Source organism: Echeneis naucrates, chromosome 4 (assembly GCF_900963305.1).
Source record: "Echeneis naucrates chromosome 4, fEcheNa1.1, whole genome shotgun sequence".
NCBI lineage: Eukaryota > Metazoa > Chordata > Actinopteri > Carangiformes > Echeneidae > Echeneis > Echeneis naucrates.
The window spans coordinates 15079411-15100979 of NC_042514.1; the positions used below are offsets into that span (position 1 = coordinate 15079411).

Consider the following 21569-nt stretch of genomic DNA (forward strand, 5'->3'; position numbering starts at 1 on the left):
GCATCATACTGTGCTGTGACGACTGGAGGCAAATCTTACTTGATGACCAAAATGCACCCGTGAAATATTTTTCAAGTTATCAATGCTTCATTTCTCATTTAACTAGAATTTATCACAGTGAGTGAGTAAGTGAAAAAAATCTGACCACACCAGAGGCAACGGAGGAGATAACAGTCCAAGTCTTCAATTGTTGATGTGGCTCAGACTTAATATCTAACTGTGGTCAGTAAATTTACTCATCGAAACCGCAGGAGCTACATTGTTTTCTGATTTAGGTCATTCATTCCAGCAAAACATAAAGGTCAGTCTGGTCTGTTAGAAAGATCCTAAACCTATAAATCATATATACAGAAAATGCTTGGTACCAAAAATACTATTCCCACTGTAGCTTTGGCTTTATATCTACATTATAATACTATTTACTATTTTAATCTATTTAATCTATTTTCTGTGATTGATTTTCAGAAAAAGTGAAATACAAAAAAGCCATTCTAACTAAAATCAAAGCTCATATCACAATCACATTAACTGTCAAAATAATTGCAATCAGATTTTTATAATTTTTTTGCATATCTTTCATCCCCGTTTGTAAAGAAACTGAGCTGTCACATCAGTTATAGATACTGTACTTTCCTCACTTTTGTTAATATTCTATCTGCAACAAAATATATTTTTCACACCAAACTCAAAAAAAGAAACATCCACACTTTTACAGCTATTACTGAAAACCAGCCTCAGGTTGTTGAGAGAAGCTTCAATTTATTTGCTGAAACTCAAAAACAGTGTGCGCCCATGGGAAAGTCACTCACCAAGAACATTGGATTGTAAAATCACAGTTTGTCTAACGCAGTCTTACTCTCAAACACACAAACACATTAATCAAGCACACTGAGTTAGAGGAAGGACATATCAGACAATCAGAGCTTTGTGTTTTCAGAGAGTTAATGAAATGATTAAATAAATTATGAAAGGGGCCAATCAAAAACGATATGACATCAATTGGGGGAAGACAAAAAAAAAAAAAAAAAAAGTCATGAACCAACATCACAGAACTGAACTGGCTCAGTAAGTAGCTGCAGGATGTACACACACATCAAGGGACAGAGCACATTCAGGAAATCGCATTAAATTAGAAAACTGGCAACCAAACGCACAGAAAAGTATGAAAAAACATGTAAAGCATTCTCAACATTTAGAACTAAAAAAAAAAAGAAACTGGTGACCAATAAAAAATAAATCTCATCTGACCCCCCACCTTCAACCCTTCGCCCACCCCCACACCTGAATAAAAGGCTGCTGTATGAAAGGCCAGAGTCCATAGGGCTTTTGATAATTTTCTCTTGTTTGTCTGAACCTGCAGAGAGAAGCATACAGCAGTCCACCAACCAGCTCCTCTAGCCTACAACTCGTCTTTCTGTTGGACGTCCTCAGTGTCCTCATCCACCTCCTCATTGTTTTCACCATCATCCTCTGCCTCCTCATTGTCCTCCTCACCATCTTCTTCATCCCCTTCACTGTCTTTCTTGCTCTTCTCCTCCTCCTCTCTCAGTTTCCTGTCCATGTCCTCCTGCTCGTCCTTCATCTTCTTTTCTGGTTCCTGGTGGGAAAAGGAAGGAATTATTCAAAGGAACCAAAGATCATGTTAAAGTTGATTGACATCTCTCTGGAGCTCTTGGAACAACGGTTCGATTCTGTTGCTCAGTTTAGTTCTTATCATCCAACCAAAAGAAAGCCTGTTATCCTATTGGCTGAATGTTTTCCAAATTTAATTAAAATGTGTGACAGGTAGACACTGTGAGAAACCAAATCACACAAGGTTGGATGCTGGGTCCAAGCGGGCCTCATTAGGAAGACAGATACGAGCAGCGTCTGCTTTGTCGTGACATCAAAGTTACAGGGACCTGACAGCGCATTTTACAGTTTCTAAATATGGCCTGCATGCTTTTATCTGTGGACTGATCACTTTCACACAGTATTAATATAGAACCTTGGCCAGCTTTATAATAATAAAAAAAAAGACATGGATGTTATGCAATATACCTTCAATGTTTTGAAATTGCTGATTCTTATTTTGAAGAGAATTCTGAAAATAATTGTGACTAAAACTAATGTATACATTGAAGATAGCATTGTACATTACCAAATTATTTGTATTTGATTAATTCATGAATTAGTCAGTTTCCACAGAGAAATGTCAGTTTCTCTACTACCATAAATATGGTATTATGTATTTGAATACATAAAGTTATTGAGCCCTTCTTAAATACACATTCTTGGGAGTATCGTATTAACTTTTGTCTTTGCAACAAAAGTGTATCTTCTGGAAGGGAGTAAATTTAAGCAACGTGCTTCATTGTTTCATTGATTGAGCCTGAGATCAGCTCACCATCCAACATTTAATGGATGAATAGATTATGCTCTGACAAAAGAGTGTTCTTCCTGCGCATGACCAGAGACACTAATCAAATCAGTTACCAGTTTAGCACTAACTGGGAGTCTTCAGAAAAGGGCCTGTTAACTGTTAGTATTCCTGTTAAAAATATAACTATCACCGTTACCATGGGTGATAACAGTCTCCCTGACATATATGAGGCAAACATGAGTTTGCTTTATGTTTGTGAAATCATGGAAAAGGCAGTGACATTTCAGCCTTCTAATACATTTACACCAAATTTAGAGTGTAAGATGGGTTTTTGTAACACAAGTGAAACACTAATGAACTGAGCAGAAAAATCTGTCTGCTCAGATTATGTAACCACATCCACACAGAAGAGGAAGAATGAACTGCTAGTTTCATTTAGAATACATAGTTTTGTAATTTGTATATATTGTCCTACCTTTGTTGCTCCCCAGGTTTTTGTCCCAAACTCTTCAGCTTCTTTGACATCATCAGTGATCAGGAAGTTGTCAAAGATGGTGCCAGATTTAACCTAAATAAAGAACATTAAAATTGTTTATGTAAGAAATTAAAAGAAGACATTCTTCTCATCTTGATTCAGGTCAGTAGAAATCCTTACCTGCCACAAATCCAGCCCCAGTACGCCAATGTTGTCAAATTTGTACATTGTGGCATCATGAGTGTACTCTGGGTTGTCAATCTCAGGGTGGACCCAATTTCCCTTGTAGTCAGGGTTGTCAATCTGCTTGGGTTTCCACTCTCCCTGCAAAGACAGAGGTTAGATCTATCGATTGTGCTAGTTAACAGACAATATGACAAAAACAATGCCTTCCATATAAGCACTCCCTTCCCGTTCTAACCAAAACCTAAAACACACATTTCTTCTCATGAAAACAAATTAAGCCTAAAAATTGTCATTGTTCAAAGTTCTACCCATGTGCTTAGCTACACAAGCAGTACCTTATACTCTGGGTTGGTGATCATGGCAGGTTCCCACTCTCCATCCATGTCCTCGTCCCAGTCATCAGGCTTCTTGGCATCAGGGTCAGGGATTGTCTCTGGCTGGTCCCAGTCCTGGAAGACAGCATATTTGCAATCAAATGATTTTCCAAAACGCTGTTTTGTATTATGATGCAGACTGTGTGTAAAGACTAGATTAGCTTCAAAACAACAGCAATTAGCGACCAGTCCAAGTTCATTGTTGCTGTAGAGAATTCTGCTGCTCCAAATGTTAGGACCTCGGTTTCACCTTGGTTTCAAAAAAAATAATTAGATGCTGTGTCCAAGTATTCAAATGGTGGGAAGACCTGCTGTTGATTCGGGCATGCTGTTGCTAAAATTTTGGTGACATCCTTTTGTAAACAGAAAAAGCACGAGGTCAATGTTCATTATTGTGACAGACCAGAACCGTAGACAGTTAGTAATGATGGACATAGCCTTCATAACGTCCCCCACATTTGGTGGCAAAGGGTTTTGTAGCTCAAAGTCAGCTGCTTAATTTCTTTCTAACTCTCAATTATTTCAAAAACAGGCAAAGAGGAGAGACAAGTGCAGAGCTGAGACTTTCATAAAAAGGATGGTTTGAGGGAAGCATATGTTTAAGCACCTGTCGCTTAAGACAGCCCCACCCTCAATTATGCTTTTCTTCAAAACCAGAGAATTTGAACAAATTAGGAAGAGCCTCGGTTTTCCAGAAGGAGGAACATTTCTGAATTTCCAAGAGGGTTGGTGCCACCATATGTTGTATGCTGCATATACATTGAAACCACAACCTCAAGCTGTGATATGTGGAGGGAAACTGACTGATCTCCCACCTCAGGCTTGGTGTCACTGGGATCATCAATCTTGGCCCTGTCATCCCAGTCGCTGGGTTTCTTGGCTTCAGGGTCCTTAATCTTCTTTGGGGGCAGCATATCCCAGTCGTCCTCCAGTGTGCCAGACTCCACTTTCTCATTGTCGATCTTCACCTCGTACGACTGGTCTGGATTTAGTATCAGTGTGTACAGGTGGGTCAACTCATCATCCTGTTGAGTAGGGGGCAGCAAAGTCAGCGAAAATGCTTAAAATTCATCTTTAAAAAAGAAAAAAATTCTAATCATTCCACACATTTAATGCAGACGATACCTTGCATTTGATGTCTTTCTTGATGAGATGGTTTTGGCCCTTGTAGTTAAAGATCACATGAACCTTCTTAGTGCTGTAGCCGCAGATATCAGGCCCTGGAGACACAATCATGTTATATTTAGAATTTTCTTTGTGTAACACTGGGGACCAAGCATGACAATAACTACAATTTCAAAAATGTAATACAAAAATGACTCAGAAAAAAAGCATCAGACATCCTTCCAAATGCTGTGCACCACTTGTTTTACATGGTGAGACAAGACCAACATGACTCACCAAACATGATGTAATACTGAGACTCCCCATGCACATCGCTCTGGTCGAGGTCAGAGGGGAAGATCTTGACGTAACCCCCTCCACAGTCGATCTTCTGCTCGTGCTTCACAGTGAACTGAACTACCAAGGGCTTTCCCTCGTTGCTAAAGGGCTCGAAGCGGGCAGACAGAGCGTAAAAGCGGGCATCCTGGCTAGTCTGAAGACCTAAATAGGAGCAAACAGCTGTTACCCACAAAATCTAAAAGCCACTCAGGACTCATGTTTGCAACCCTGTAGAAGATTTGACTTGACTAGGTTTGTTTTTAATTCTTTTAATATTACTTAATATTAGGTACCCAATGATTTAGTATGAAGGGATACAAACAAACCTCAACTACTGGGTGGGCAAAACTGGAAGCTGCCCAAAAACCCACAGACTGCTGGGGCCTCAAGATTTCAGGTTTGTGTACTTTTAAACTTGCTTTAGCAATATACCTCTTTCAAGTTTTATATCAACTGGCATAGGGTTGATACAGAATCTTAAGATCGTGTCTTGAATAGGCGCCTTGTACAAATGTAGTTTATGTTAAATATTCTTAGATTAGATCATGTTCTGTTAAATGAGCAGAAAGCACCCCGTGGAGCCAGGGGATGATCAAAAAAACTGTCAATGATCAGTTCTGTGACAGCAAAAGGATTACCTTTGTCAGCCTCTGCATCCCCGTAGAACTTTCCAGCACTTAATTTCCATTGACCATAGTCTGACTTGTGTTTTGACTCCAGCCACCGACTCTTCCATCCATCTGGAACACAGGAGTCACACTCAGCCGGTAAATCACTAACTGTTACACACCCAGTCCACCTCACGTTCCACCCAGTTTCTTCCTTCACCGTGTTTGTAAAATTTCTAAATAGGAAGCATTCTTAAGAAAGCACGTTTAATGACAAAACACAGGCTGAATTAGACTGACTAGACTGACTTGCCACTAGTACAGTTTCATCCTCCAGTTTGAACCTACTTCTCAGATCTTCATATGTCATGGGGGGGAAGACTGTCATCTTACTCTACTTTAAAAGGCAAGCAGGAAAAAGTACAGGATTTCATTTCACCATTCAGGACAATACAGAAAGTGAAAGAACCTTAGCATAACCCTAAAACATGAGGGTGTTATTTGGTATTAGAAACGGTCAGGGGGGAAAACTGAGACAACCAAAATGTTCAAATACAATTTATAGCATTTACTTTCTTACAGTATTCTGCTATTTTACCTACATTTTATCACGAACATCATCTGTCAGTTGAAAACAGACATGATCTCATGGCCACTATGGCCATCGGATGTCCCAACTGAAGTTTAATAATAATGTATTAAGATCGTTTAATTCAAAAGACCAAATATTAGAGGTCAATAAGACAATTTAACACTGCAGAAGGAAGTCAAAGCGTCCACTTTCACAACTCGGTCGTTCATAGGCCTGCACGGACAGGACAACATGGGATTGGCTATACTGCACCTCCATCCAGAAACTGCTCCTGGAAGCGGACCGCGCCGTCAGCGGTGACGGCTATCGACGCGATCAGCACAAGAGTAACCGCTGGGAGCTTCATGTCGTCGGCTTCAGTCCGGCAGCTGGAGCGGGAACAGGCACAGTCGTTGTGGATCCAGTTATGAACGGCGAAAAGGAAACGTAACCCGAGAACTGGAGCTGCACCAAGCCCTGCACAGATGGCCGCCCGCCATTGGACAGACCACCAGCCAATGAAATCAGACCACGAGTTATTTTTCGGAAATGCTCGGGGAGAATCGGACGGGATCGGAGACGGATGGAGGCGAATGACATCTTCCCCCTCTGTGATCAGGGAAAGAAATAGAGATTAAAAACATTTCTATCGGCCCTATTGGCTTACTACAAAACAAAGCTTTTCGTACTTTTGGAGCTGCTCAGCAGGCAAACATGCAGACATTTTACGATTGGATAAGTATAACAGCTGGGTGATTTTCTCAGTTTTCCCATATTAACGCGAAAAAAAAAAATCAATTCTCTCAGTTTAAATAATCCAGTGCTCTGTTTGGTAGCCTCAATAAGATCATTTTAAACGTGGACTCTTGGTAACATTATTGGCTTTAATGAATGACTGAACAGTGTCTGTCCTCGGCCACGTACTTAGTTGATTTAAGTTTTTTGTTACTGTAATCAGGGTCTGGTTTAAAGACTATCATCAAACAGTAACACACATAAAGTAGCGTACACACACACAAGGTCATACAGTATACACACTTTATTTGGCATTTCACAAACCAGGAAATACGTATTCACAGGGGTCGTTCAGTCATTCATCTTTTACCGCTTATCCGTTTCCAGATTGAACCCAAAACCTAAAAGGGAATACGATTGATTATTTTCCTTTCTGTACTCAAATGCATGGATCACGGCTTTCATTACGTACTTTCTTGTTCTTATTCAGGAGTGGTTCAGAGATAATGATGCTAAAATTAATATCCAATGAATTGCTTCACAGACCGACGTAAAAAAATTTTGTTGACAGAAAATTGAAACAGGTCTTCATGTATGGAGGACCGACACCACCACAATGAAAAAGAGATGCATTAATATGCAATTAAGTTGCACCAAAAATGCTAATAAATAAATAATGCAGGTATTAATTAGCTGATTTCTGATTTCTGATACATTTAGATTCATTCGGGTATTTCTATGTTAGTAAAAGTAACTAAAACGTTTTACTCTTATAACCAATAAGATCATTTTCAGTAGCAGCTATCACACAAAACATTTTTTGCCACTTTCACTGAGCTGCAGATACCTTTGTGAGAAAACCCCAGTCCCACACGTGTGTGTGTGTGTGTGTGTGTTGGAGCTGCCTAACAACCACTTGTCATACCCTGAGCTGGCAGGAGAGTTCAGTCATGTCTTTGATGTAAACATGTGGATGATGGGCAAGGATGTACAAATGAGAGGAAAAATGTACTTTTAACCTTGTTACCCAATTTCATGTTTTTCGGGTACATATTTGGGCACATGCTGAAACCTTACTGATATATCAGTAATATTTGATTAAAATTCAGTATCTTGTCCCACCCCATGCCACAAAGCAAAATGGTTCAGGAATGAGGAACACAACAAAAAGTTTGACATGTTGACTTGGCCTCCGAATTCCTCAGATCTCAATCCAGTCGAGAATCTGTAGGACGTGTGGGACAAACAAGTTTGATTACATGTTACTAACTTGGTTTCTTCCTGTAGTCTGTGTTTCCGCCTTGTCTCCCCGTCCTATAGGTGCTGAATCATCTCTGCTCCATGTTCCAGCTCAATACCTGCTGCTGCGACAGCTACCATCAGTTATCATTACACACACTATAATAATAACATTCCCATTGTCACTTATTCGGCTAAAACCTTATTTTCACTTATTGATATTTACTAATCCACATTACCAGGCTTCAGTCACTACATCTTTATGGGGTTATACTAGGTATAAATAGGTAATTCCAAAGTGTTCACAGATTTTTTTGATTAAGTACAAAGTGAACGATAATTAAGATGAATGATCAATGAGAGGCAAACAAGTAGAAATATTAACAAATAGTGCAGTATAAGCATCAGGTAAATAAAGGTGCAATACCGATGCATCATCTTTCACAATAGTTCCCAGTGACAGTGGTAACAAAAACCTTGAAGACTCTCAGCTCTAAAGTTCACTAACCCATGCAACAACTTTGGCATGTGCCATGAATTTATTTACTGTGTTGATGTGGTTATTGTCAGATTTGTGTCTACTGGGCCAATCAGATATTAAAAGCTTCTACATTCTATATTTCATGTCACATCTGAGACACTTAAACAGTCGACATTTTTTTCCAGCAGTTCTTCTCTTGTTTGGAAGCTGCTGTCTGTAAAAGTCTGTAAAGCAGTGTGTTCAGCTTTTTTCAACTTAAATTCTTCAAACCTGTTGATGATAATGTTTTCACCGGTAAAGAAAGCCATGCTGCTGGAGACTTGTCCACCCTCTTCGTCGGATGCTGATAACTCCCACCTCTTTTATGTGCACCTGTTGACAACCAGACAGGAAAAACCTGGGTTGACCAGCGTTGTGGGACTGAAAATTGCTAGTAAGAATCTAAGGTAAGGTGAAGCGGGATCACTGGAGCATTTCTAGGTCTGTTAATCCTGCTATGTGACACAGGGCTCTGATCTCAGTCCAGTTGAACACCTATGGGAGACTTTTCAGGGCTTTCTATTTAGAGATTTGGAGAATAAATGTCAGCAACAGTGAAGCTGCTCTGATAGCTCATGATGGATCACTTACTGAGAGAGCTTATGCACTTTTTTCCTTTCGGCTGTTACCTGTCTGTATGTCCTACTTCTCTACCTCCACCCACTGATCTCAGACTGGCATTATAGTGGCAAAATATTTTGTAATAGACTAAATGACTTTATCACAAAGCATACACCTTTGATACAGATTTAGACACAAATACAAAACAGGGTATTAAGAAATGTTCAGCTTGCATAACTGGGTTTTAATCTGTCATGTGTATTTTGCATCTTTTTCCTGCAACTAGCTGGTTTCCCTCCTGCTGCTCTTCCCTCACACAGTACCAAGACATACCCTTTAGATGAATTAGGGACTCTATAATACCTATACGCATTAATGTGTGGACGATTGGTTGTTTGTCTCTATATGTGGGCAGTGTGATAGACTGGCAACCTGTATGCTGTCCTTGTCCCAATGTCACCTAGGATTGGTTTCATTATCCCTTGTGTCCCGATAAATGATAAACGCAGCAGAATGTAGCATGGTCTATTTTTTTAAACAACAGGATCTGAATGCATAAAATTGAGATTTTGAAAGAAGTGGCCATTCATTTTGTGTCCAATCAACAACAAACGAGTTTAGCCTGTTGTGCTTATGGTGTGATAAATTTGAAAAATAAACTGGGAAAAAATTTAAATCTGTTTTGTAATGGCAGCGCATATAGAAATAGGCTATAGCCACACGATGGAACTGTGAACTGGGAGAAATAAGACCTTGATCGACTTGTCAGTGATTATGCCCCAGCAGGCATAAAGTTTATGAGTCTTTTGAGCCTGAGCCTGTTGGATTCACATACACCTGCATGTGAGTTCACGCTTTCTCTGTCTACAGTCATATGTCTCCAGATAGTCAGACAAACTTTGATTGAGAGCGTTGATAAAAAAGAAGATGTAGCGCCCAAATTCTCTTGTGACCACGACTGTTGGATTTGTTGTAAAAAATGGTAATTAGTTACACTTTTTAGTTACTTTTCTCAGAGAGTAGCTGAGTTAGAAATTGAGTTACAGGATTATAAAAGTAACTAGTTACCAGGGAAAGTAACTATTGTGTTAAATTTTTATGTATCAGTTTATATACATATATTGTTTCCCTTTAATGTAACTTATTTATATAAATTATTTATAATAAACACTGAATATTATGCCTTTCTAAATGAATGTAAAGCAAATCTAATACAATAAATGATAAATTTAGGGTTTGTAAACCCTACCTGTGAATTGTCATTGCTGCATATATGTCCCGGTGTGTGTGTGGAGGGGGGGGTTAAGGGGTTGAGCACCCGCCCACCTCTGCCTGTGATTGGCTTACCATGAATTTTTTTTTAATCTGCCTTAGCCAACCATAATCATATTTCATGCGGTTGTCACCCAGCCCCCCCACCCCGAAAAAAGACTAATAAATAAATAAATAAAAAACTAACTTTGCAGCTCCTCTCAGGCTGAGAGAGCCGGAGGTGGAGACAGCAGTTTAATAAGCTCTATTATAGTAATGCCACCTGTGTGACTGTCGGCCTTGTAAAGATGGAAACTGCAATAAGTGAGCTCAGCCGGCACTGAAAAAAAGTGACAGCGTTTATTTTAACGCCGTTATTGCCGTCACCGGCGAGCTCTGACATTTTCATTAAACAGCGCATCACCACTGGAGACAAGCAATACGCGTTTCCTTTTGCACCAAGTTCACTAAAATCAGCAAGACGACAACAGGAAAAGATGACATTTTAATTAAAAAGTAAAATAGCATCCAACGGTTTTTTTTTATCTGATTAATTTTTAGCTAACGTTGTTGATACGCAGGGATGCAGACTATTGTAGTGAGAAAAAAAATCAAAACCGAAATTATGCTAGCACAAGTTAGAATTTATAAATGCGCTGTTATAAATTCACTTAAACAAATAGACGTACTTTAAGGAATACAGTTCTTTCAATGAATTCCATGCTTGAAGTATGCCTTTGTTTTTGGTTGTTTTCCTTTAGATAATAAATTGCTGGATTTAATTTGGACCTCGATTCATCAGAATTAAGCTTTTATGGGATTTAATTGGTTTTACTGTAACAAGGAGTTTGAGAACACCTTCCTTTTAATCAGGGCTGTGTATCTATATGACCATAACATCCTATCCTGAATATGTGCACTGTCCAATTCCCTCGTTTATATTTTCTACTGTTTTTTTCTTCTTCTCCGAATCGCATCACGTTTACGCCATCGGTGGGAGGCTTTTATTGTGAAGGCGGAGATCAGCCCCGGCGCGCCTCCTTGCCGCCAGCTTCACGCCGGTCTGGCAGGAGTGACTCCTTGACTGCGGCGGCCGCAATTTCGGCAACATGGGCGACGCGGTGGGATTTATTTCAAACGGATTTTAAGAACCGTCGGGGGGAAAATGGCAGAGAGGTGAGTCCCTCGACATGCATTGTGTTGCTTGTTTGCGCTGCTGGTCCTCCGAGGCAGGCGGCCAGCCCGCCGGCGAGGTTAACAGCGTTTGGCCGCTGTGCTGGTCGGCGGTAAGCTAGCAGCTCACTTATGCGCTCTCACGTTTCAATATTCATTTCGGTATTCTTATAAAAAAAAAAGGGCAAAAAAAAAAGAAAGAAAACCCAACAACTCAGATTTTAAAGGCTTGCTCTGTGTCCGCTCACTGGACATGCTGGGTGCTGGGTCGGGACATTTTCCTCAGGATATCCTTGAAGGCGCAGGGTGAGGATGAGGAGGAGGAGGAGGAGGATGCTGTTGCACCTGTCGGTCTAAATTGCCGTCTCCTCGCCGGAATGCAGCTAACCCGCTCCACCGGCGGCATGCTGGCTGCGGAAAGCCGCCGATCAGCCCGTCGGGAGCGGGCGTTAGCGCTCGGCTGGCGTCCCCGGCTCTCCCTGACGGATGGAGGCGCCTCCCATGAGGAGAGCAGTGTGGCACCATCCCGTCATCTTTGTAACACCACCCCGTGTAGCCTGGCGGCTGCCAATGTGCACAGACCCCCTTCCTCTCCCAGGCTGTGCGCTGATGCGGGCCTCCAGAGAAAGACCACCGATCCCCCTTTGCTCATCTGTCAGCCAAAGGAATGAGCCAATTCAATATTCAGACGTTTCAGATGTTCCCACCGGGTACTCTGTAACTGATAACCAAACAGCCATTTTTCTGTCCGCGTTTTCCCCCGAGTTTGGCTTGATATGCCAATCAGTACATGGAGTTGGTACTGTATATGAAAAGGTCCTCTCTGTGCGCCCTAATCAGCCACTGGTGTGGGCGGCAGGGAAACTACAACACGTCCAACTTGCGCTGGATTAAGAGTTGCCTGGTTTATTGGATCATGTGTGTATTTAAGTAATGATGCTGGGCAATGTTCCCATATTGAATTTGGGGCATCAAAACTTGCTTATGGCCAAGGAAATAGTTAAAAGAGTCATAATTATAATTGAGTTTGGTTTTAAAATGGAGACAAGTGATCTCTAACTGCACAAAGCATTAACCGGGAAAATGTATGTATTCTTTTCTTTGTTTTGTTTTACCTTTAGAGCCAGGGTGTGGGCTGCATGTGGAATACAGACATTGGCAGTTTCTCCCAGTACCAGGCTCCCATAAGCCAGAGTTAATAATTGATGGCTGTTCAATTTTGTTGCAGGGGTTTTCAGCCTCATGTAAATCACAGCTGAAGGTCTGCCCTGTGGGCTCTGGAGACTTACACGCATTGTGGCATGTTTGTCAGGGTCAAATTGCACAAATCAAAGGTTCACTAAACCCATTAGTTGGCCTAAATGAACTATCATCTTTCACATGTGAGGGATGACTGACAACTGATAAACATTATTTGGTCTTGTGACCACATGTTGAGAAAAAAAAAGATCAAATTTTAATTAATTTGAAAGGTTCATTGTAAAGATAACTCCTGTAATAATTCTGGTCTGTGATAAAAAAAAAAAAAAAATCACAAGAATTATTACTGCTATTGAAAGATTTGGCACAATCAACAAGGACATCATCATACCAGAACCCGTGAGGGCAGTCTTTAAAGCAGTTAGTGAGTGAGCTATTGAGTTGATATTATGATTGTGGTTGGGTAGTGTGTGTGTGTGTGTGTGTGCATGCGTGTGTGTATTTTATCAAACAAAGTAAACAGTCTCATGTTATATATATATATATATATATATATATATATATATATATATATATATATATATATATATATATATATATATATATATATTTCTTTTTTTTTTTTTTTAATGCTCCCAGGGTGGTGGAGATGGAAACACTTGCTTGAAGTTGTTGTATTGACTGCTGTCATTAAAATCCTTTAAGTGATTGTGTCAGTGTCCATCAACCCCCCTTAATAGGCTGTAAACCTAGGGAAAATGCTGTACAGTGTCAGCAACTGGATCCCCATCATGATGTCACCCGTTGCTTTGTTGGGTATGGAGCTTAAAATTTCTAAATTGGCAGTCACCATATTGAATTTTTGGAACAAGAAGAAACCATATTTGAAGGAGGTTAAAACATGAACATTGTGTTGTTTGGAAGAAGGAATTAGTGATGAAGACATTAATTCATAAAGAAAACCTTTACAGAGGTAATAAACCAAGTGAGTAACAAAGTAACCATTGAAAACATGGAAGGCGCTTTCACATTTAAACTCAGTGATTTGATGAGCTGTGAGGCAGATGCAGGCACCTCTGATGTCCCTAATGTAACCACTGCTTATAAGATAAGCTATGATACGGTCAAAAGTGAGGCTGACTTTATGAACTGCTTTAGTTGTGTTTAAAGTGGTCATTTATTTTTATTTTATTATAGTGAAAGAGAGGGAGGTTCATGGGGATGGGGGAGAAAGTGAGGATGACATGTAGCAGAGCGCTGTCAATCAAACTCAAACTCAGGCTGCTTCTCTGCCTGGTGAACTTGGTTGTCCCAGTTTATGAACACCCAGTTATGTCACTTTCCAGGACCAAGAGGTTAAACCTGGTAGAAGTACAAAATTAATCAGTGTCACTTTAAAGAGAAAAGTTTAACAAATGCTTTTCAGCAGCACATGACAGAGTGGTTGGAGCTTGAGGCTCTTTGAAGTTGCTTCTTTGAGAGTATATCAACTGTCAACCAAATGTTTAGGGTGTGGCCAGCACAGTGGCATTGTGGTTAGCAGTGTTTTCTTACAGCAAGATTCAGGGTTTGATTCCTGTGCCTTTTCAGTAGAGGTTTTCCTCCAGGTACGCCAGCTTCCCTGCACAGCCCAAACGCATACAGTAAGGTTAGTTGGTGACTCTAAATTACCCGTAGACTTGAATGGGAGTGTGAAACGCTGTCTCTTGGCTCTGGGCTAGGGCAGGAAATAATTCAATATCAATATGTATCGCAATAGAAAATGTTTCAATAGCAGTGATATGATTTAAAAAAAACAAAAAACAACACACAATTCCGATATTTTGACATGCTTTATTTACACCATTTGTCACTGCCTGACATTCATTACACGGTGATGCCATCACTTCCTTGGATTCAAGCCGACCAAAAGAAGTAGAACATAATAAGATACGCCTGTGTGTCATGACGTCACCACAGGCGTGCAGCCAGTGCTCAGCAGTAGGTTAGGCTCCACTGTGGTGTTGGTTGCTAAATGTGAACCTGCCATCACAATACAAATGTGACTGAACAAGCTTGTACAAGTCATAATAAAGCAGACAAAATGGCTGATAAGCGAGGAAAAACGAAATCATTGGTCTGGAAGTGTTTCAGCTATCAAAGATTGGATAAATCTTATGTGCCAGAGCAGTGAGAACGCATTAAATCTGTCCACCATGTGAAGCAGTTCCCCTCCAATTAATAACTTGAGGGTCTGAAGATGAGGCACTATAGAAGTTGAAGGCAGCCTGTCCCAAAAACAGCATCATTCATTCATTCTGTAACTACTTGGAGCACTATTCATTATCAGAAGACAAACAACAGCAGAATATTTATTTGCTTTAACGTCCGTGTATCTAAAATTTTGTAGTTTGCAGGTGCACACATGCGTTGTGGGCATTCTTGCCAGTTTTTCTGTGACTTTTATAATGTTCATGTAGAGATTGGAATTATATTGTAACAGCATAAATTTATAAATGCATACTTTATTTGTTTAGAGGCAACAGTCTATAATTAAAATGTACATGATGGCATATAGTGGGTTGTACTTGATTTTGCAGATTTTTGAGTTGCAGTCACATAATACAAAAAGCACAAAGACAGCACAGACTGTAAAAAAAAATAAAAAATAAATAAAAACCTTGATCAAAATTACCAGCAATAATAAACAACCATTTATGTTTATGGTTATGGTTATTATGTAGGGTGCAACTAGTAAAATTTTTGAAGAGCTATTCTCTCTCTCTCTCTCTCTCTCTCTCTCTCTCTCTCTCTCTCTCTCTCTATATATATATATATATATATATATATATATATATATATATATATATATATATATATATATATAAATGTATATGTATGTATGTATATATTTAAATGTAAGGCGAGGGGTGAGTTAGATTGCAGTAGGGATGAGCTTTTTCATCTGGTTGGTGAACATCAAAAGTGGGGAGGAGACTGAACTTGCACAGAGTGCCCTGGGTGTTTTTGGGGGCTTAAGGAGGGTGAACCCTCTTAGATGGTGTCATTGCTTCTTCCTCTTTGCTCCAAGGCCTATGATGATGATGATGATGATGATGATGATGTCTCAGGCTAAGAGTGTCCTTCAGACTTTCTGCCACAAATGATTGATGCAGGAAAAGTAGGTTGGAAATTAATCGTTTTTTTGCACAACTGCCTTAAAACATATGATCCTAGGAAAAAAAAAATTAGTTGATAAACTGGGTGGACAGTACATGAGGTCAAAACCTATTTAGCCATTCAGTGCCAACAATCTCCAGAATATCCCAGCTTCACCTCTGATTGGTAGGACAGGGCCACTGATAATCACCACAGCATTCAGAGAGCTCACTGTTCAACAGATCTGTGAAGTCTCTATCATTCTCCATCTTTTACAACATTGTCACTAACAATTGGACTTTGAGGCCGACTTGTTATCGTTCCCTGTAGCTTTACTCTCTCGTTATCCTTTTCTGTGAGGATGAGAGGTTATTCAGGTCATCAGATGAAGATTTCAGGTCCAGTAGTAGTGGGGGAAGTCTGTTCTCAAGTTGCACACAGTTTTTCTGGCGGTTTGGTGCTAATTCTACCTTTTGCAGCAGTGCATGGTGTGTCCTGTTCTGGGCAGGGGGTTAACAAATGCATAAAGATGCACATTTTTCATCTTTTGGTGAAATTTGCCATTTTAAGATCAAAATAGATTACAAGAACAGAAGTTCAGAAACACTTATTTACACTGTCTGTGGAGTGCATTTGGAGGTATAAGTAGTAGGAGATGTTTATAGTTGTCTAAACTTGGCTTGGGAATTGTTGCAATTGCATACAGGCTTTCTGATCCAATGTCTGCAAATTGCCTTCTGCACCACTACCATGAGGGCTGCCTTTGACGTTTTCATGCCATTGCCAGTATAAGCCGTTTTCGTAAGGAGATGTGTAAAAGCTCTGATTGCCAGGATAACATCCGCAACTGATGCAGTTGTGAGCTGATTTGTTTCGTGAGCTCAAATAGGGCAAGTATGGAGATCATGTTCTTAATGAATTTTCACTGATTACTGGTGAATGCACATGGCAAATCAGAGTTGACTGCGTAAGTACCCTTTTCTGTTCTTGTTGACTCTGAAGCATGTACAAAGTACTGTTCCACCTCAGGGGAACATCATGTTGAAGAATTTTGAAGAATTTGAGTTTGGCATAGTTGTTGCTGAATATTTTAAAGCTGGGAGTATGGTGACGTGAATGTTTAAAATGACCAACAATGTGTCTCCCTGAAGCTGTTATATCTGAAATACTTCACTGGGAAAGTACTCACTTGCACACACCAAGTTGGACTGTATGCACCATGCAGGGTAAGCAAGGAAAGTCTGCTTCCCTCATTGCCTGTCCATGTGTTTTGTGTTGTCCCTTAAAATTGCGTGGACCTTTTCTCTTGGGATTCTCCATGATAGAAACATGCCCCTAAATGTGTCAGCCAAAGCCTCTGCTGTATTTGAGCCCACAACCTCCTGACAATGAAGCACATCGTTGTGTGGTTGGAAATTTGGGTTGATGAGGTGCTGTTAAAGTTAACAGGGACCTGGGACGTGTGCCCAAGCTACAAATATCACTTGTAAAGCTGACAGATGTGACATTGTCTTTTGAACGGCTTTCTCTGTCATCCTGGCGGGACATAGCATTGCTCAAAGAATCAATTGGACCATCGCTAAATAACAGGCAAAGTAACACTTCAAGATTTCTAGAGTCAGTATGAAAATTTGCTACAGTCAAGAAAATCTGATGAAAATGAAACTTTTTACATTTCTCTTTCCAAGTAATTTTGATAATTGTAATTGCATTAACTGCACACATCAGTACTTGCCAAGTATCCCAATATCAGTACTTATACTTGGTCTGTTTAAAAAAAAAAAAAAGTGGTATTGGTGCATCTCTAAGCTATGTGCACACTTACTCTCAGTATGATCACTAAACATCGGTAAAAGAATAGAAGCTTAAAGAATCATTTGTGTGAATGAGAAACTTCACCTATTTGTAGGTGAAGTGTAAGTATTATTTCCAACAATAACCCCGAAGTAATTGAAATGCAAAATGGCAAAATACCAGGCATACCAGCACCTGATGATTTTCAATGGTTTTAGTGTTCCTGATTCTTTTAATTATCAGTGCTGAACTTTAGCCCACACGCAGCAGAGCCGCTATGCCCTCCATGTTGCATCTACATGTCTGGCAGACAGCTTGACACTTGATCCCAACTGTGGGGTGGGGCACTGAGCTTCTGTGTTATGCCAGCAGCACATGGTTGAAATATTCATGCCACGATGGTTGAGCCACTAAGGTGGTGCCATATCTGTCACATATGCTTATGTTGTCTCAAGAATTTCCTGCTTCAGGACATACAGAGGTTAGGGATTCAGCATAAATATATGTATGTGTAGGTTTGGGTTGCTAGACACTCAGCCTTGTGGTGTGCAAGAAACTGATCTCACTGACAGAATAAGCCTACTGTGACTGTGGAGTCAGTGTTAGACTGGGTAGTTATGTAAACAACAGTGATGATGGAATGAAACGTTATTGGGAATGCAGTCTGCTCAATTATTAGCATCACTTGCAAATTTTACACAATTATAATTTCAAAACGCTGTTACGTTATCAGGTCAATTCACACTTTGACCCCAAAAAATATTCAAAAAATTCACATGCGTACCAACCAAATGGTAAATAAAGATGGGTGTAGCCTCTATAAGCTTCTGAGGAGTGGGTTGAAAGCATCTTTAGATATCCATATTCCCGAGAGCCGCCAACACCATAAATAAGGCTGGTAGACAACAAGTCTAATTTGCTGGGGTGTCTGTACTGTCAGGCTGGTGACATGATAAATAAATTGATATTTTCTACCAAATGTTACGTTGCAGTTAGTCAAATGTGAGTTGTCAAAACCTCAGTTTAATTGGCTTGGCAACATCGATGGGTAAACTAAAATGAGCATTCATTTTAGTGGGAATGGCTAGGTGTATCATCCAACAAAAAAGCCACTAGTAAGGTTTTCCTCACACCTGAGTGTCTAGATCCACTGTGGGCTTCTTTTAACACTGAGTGTAACCCGCAAGACTACCAGGAAAAAAGGATCCCCAAAAAAACTCTTACTGTGCTGCACACATTTTCTCACCAGCAGCAAATCTTGATGAAAATGCCCACAAGCCATGTCCAGCTCTTCACACTTAGGGCGGACCTATCAAAATTGGGATTTTGCCCTAGCCATCCAAATCTTTGTTAGTGCACCTGAGCACCAACTAAATTGTTACCCAGGAACAGTGAAATGCCTGGGATTGGTAATGCAGGACATATGGCCAGCTCAGCCACACTCTGGAATAAATCTCACTACAGCATCCATCTGTGCAACACAACCAACAAGATGTTTTAAAGCATTCTCTGAACAGAGATGGAGCTGTCCGTTTCAGATACCTTTAGATAAGGGCAAAACCTGTCTGGATCAGGGGTCTGCAACCTTTAGCAATAAAAGAGCCATTTGGGCCCATTCCCACTGAATTAAAACCCACTCAGAGCCACAAAACCTATTTGACCACTAAATTGAAGCGATTACATACATTTTCTTTAGACTTATGCTTTATGAGAGTGGGTTACCTTTTATGAAATAAAGTATAAACAGAAAATTACTGACTTTTTTATTTTCCATTTATCAACACCAAACATCAAATTATTTAGAATTCTGAAAGAAACAAAAGACACTGGCAATTATACTACAACTAATGCAGGTCAGTTTGATTCATTATAAAATCATAATATAATATTAATAAGGGCAAACAAAAAATGCCAGTTTAAGTTATGTGCTGTAATTCTTTCCTCAGGTGACGTGCAGAAGCCAACCGCCAACCTGAATATGAAACACAAATACAGTACATGAGTTCAGGATCCGATATAGAAATATATGTTTTCAAAATAATAGCTCATGAAATGCTTTCTCTCACCTGGTTAACTGCACTTCACTGGACAGCGTATCAATATCTGGGTGGTAAGATGTCACTTTTAGCTTCATGCAGGATTGCAGGCTCTCATCCGTGAGCTGTGAGCGATTTTTATAAAGTTAATTGTGGAAAAAATCTGCTTGCACAGGTATGTGGATCCAAAGATCGACAGGACTCCAAATGCGTACTTTTTCATGTTCACATAAGTGTCATTTATGGTGTTCCATGTGTCGAACACAAGTTTTTCCGGTTTGGGGAGGCTTTCAATGTCTCTCCATTTGTGCTTCTGAGCAAGCTATTAGCTATTAAAACAAAATTAATTTTAAAGTCATAAGAGCATCTGAATCTCCAAAGAAATAACAATACAACGGAAAAAAATACTAAATCAATAAGATAAAATAAATTAATTGGCCATTTATTGTTCATTATATAATTTATTATTTTTATTTTTCAAAATGAGCTCACCCTCCGGAGCCACAGCAGGCGGCTGAAAGAGCCGCAGGTTGCCAACCCCAGGTCTGGATGAATGAATCAAAGCCCCCCTATTTGAGCACCGGGTACAGGTACTTCCAACTACTATAATCAGAGGACTTTGCCCAGATACCCACTGTAGGCTAGAAGATGAATGGACTGCATAGAATTTATAGCCTTCAACCTGAGGATGGACCTGTGGACCATCACAGATAAGTGCATCATATTCAACGTAATGGACTTGGATAATGCCCCCCCTGAGATAACCATATCACTATCTCCAACCAGGGAAAATTTTGCAATTGGCAATTCACAAGTGACAACACAAGCATAACCTCTGTTCACAGGGAACATCCAAGCTCATCATGTTGGGCTTATCATCTCAACTCTCGGCTCAATCTGCAGAAAAGTTTTCAGGCACTAAGAGCCTCTCGAGTCAAAGACACTGAGAGAAAATGAAAATGTTCAAGTTCAAGTTGTGCATAAAAGACATTTACACCTTTTCTTAAAAATCCAGACCCTTTGGTGAAACACCTGAGGCTTGAGCCCCTGCTCTGCTTATGGACAACTCTGGCTCAACAGTTTTGTGGTGGGTGGCTCATGACAGATGCTGGAAAGGAGGACAGAAGCAGGAGAATCTGAGACAAAGATTGTGCTGAGCAAACAGCACCACAGTTCCATGTTGCTTCAATCACTTTGTGCCCCAAATTGAATGTGACACAGTGTTGGACCACTGAGCTTTCTGCTCTTAGATTGCTTGTGGCTGCAGCAGAGCCTGTTTGAACTGTAGTATGAAGGTGGGCCGACTTATCAGCATATTGACTGGCACTGACAGTGGATTGAGGGAGAGAATGGGGGTTGGGTGTGTGGTTAGAGCGGGCATTGATGGATGAAGAGATTCAAAGACAGCACTTTCTCCCTCTAATAGGATTATTGTGTAAATGTGTTTGATTTAAGGGCTGACCCTAGAGGCTGCCGAGGAAGGGGTGGGGCTGGAGGGGGGGTCAAGAAGAAAAGGAAGAAAAGCATTGCTAGCGTATAAAGTGGAGAACAATATGGATGAATGCTGTATGACTGGGCGTGTCTTTTTTAGTCTGTTCTTCAGTCTCAGTTCTACTGTGAAGTCCCTGCCAAAGAGTCAGAGCCTTTCAACATTCAAAGAAACTTTAATTCTCATTTTCACACTTTTACAACACATTTAAAAAATGTCTCTTTTTCATTGAAAAGAAAACTGCGGCAAAACCATGCAACCTTTCTGCACTTCAGACTGAAAGTTCACTAGGTCCAGCCATCCTGTGTGGTGATGATAGCTGAGGATGTGTCTCATATATCCTGTATGGGTCTTTTTGGTAGACCATGACATGTTTTCTGCACAGTAAATCAACTGTTTATGAATTCAGTAGAT

General features: G+C 40.2%; 1 protein-coding gene across 1 annotated transcript; it reads right to left on the reverse strand.

The window, feature by feature from the left end:
- Nucleotides 1-687: 687 nt before the first annotated feature.
- LOC115041831 (calreticulin-like) lies at nucleotides 688-6493 on the reverse strand. Its single transcript, XM_029499661.1, has 9 exons — nucleotides 6293-6493; nucleotides 5479-5580; nucleotides 4799-5002; nucleotides 4523-4617; nucleotides 4213-4422; nucleotides 3359-3472; nucleotides 3018-3161; nucleotides 2838-2930; nucleotides 688-1597 (listed from the first exon to the last, which is right to left on the reverse strand). The coding sequence occupies exons 1-9, from the start codon at nucleotides 6384-6386 to the stop codon at nucleotides 1400-1402; spliced, it is 1254 nt and encodes a 417-aa protein (XP_029355521.1). The 5' UTR covers nucleotides 6387-6493; the 3' UTR covers nucleotides 688-1399.
- Nucleotides 6494-21569: the final 15076 nt, after the last annotated feature.

What these genes read in the sequence shown, in the direction of transcription:
- LOC115041831 (XM_029499661.1), bottom strand. Translation starts at nt 6,386, where the DNA reads ATGAAGCTCCCAGCGGTTACTCTTGTGCTGATCGCGTCGATAGCCGTC. An exon ending in AGAAAGACATCAAATGCAAG is followed by an intron (nt 4,423 to 4,522) that starts GTATCGTCTGCA and finishes CCTACTCAACAG; the next exon opens with GATGATGAGTTGACCCACCT. An exon ending in TCACCAACCCAGAGTATAAG is followed by an intron (nt 3,162 to 3,358) that starts GTACTGCTTGTG and finishes CTGTCTTTGCAG; the next exon opens with GGAGAGTGGAAACCCAAGCA.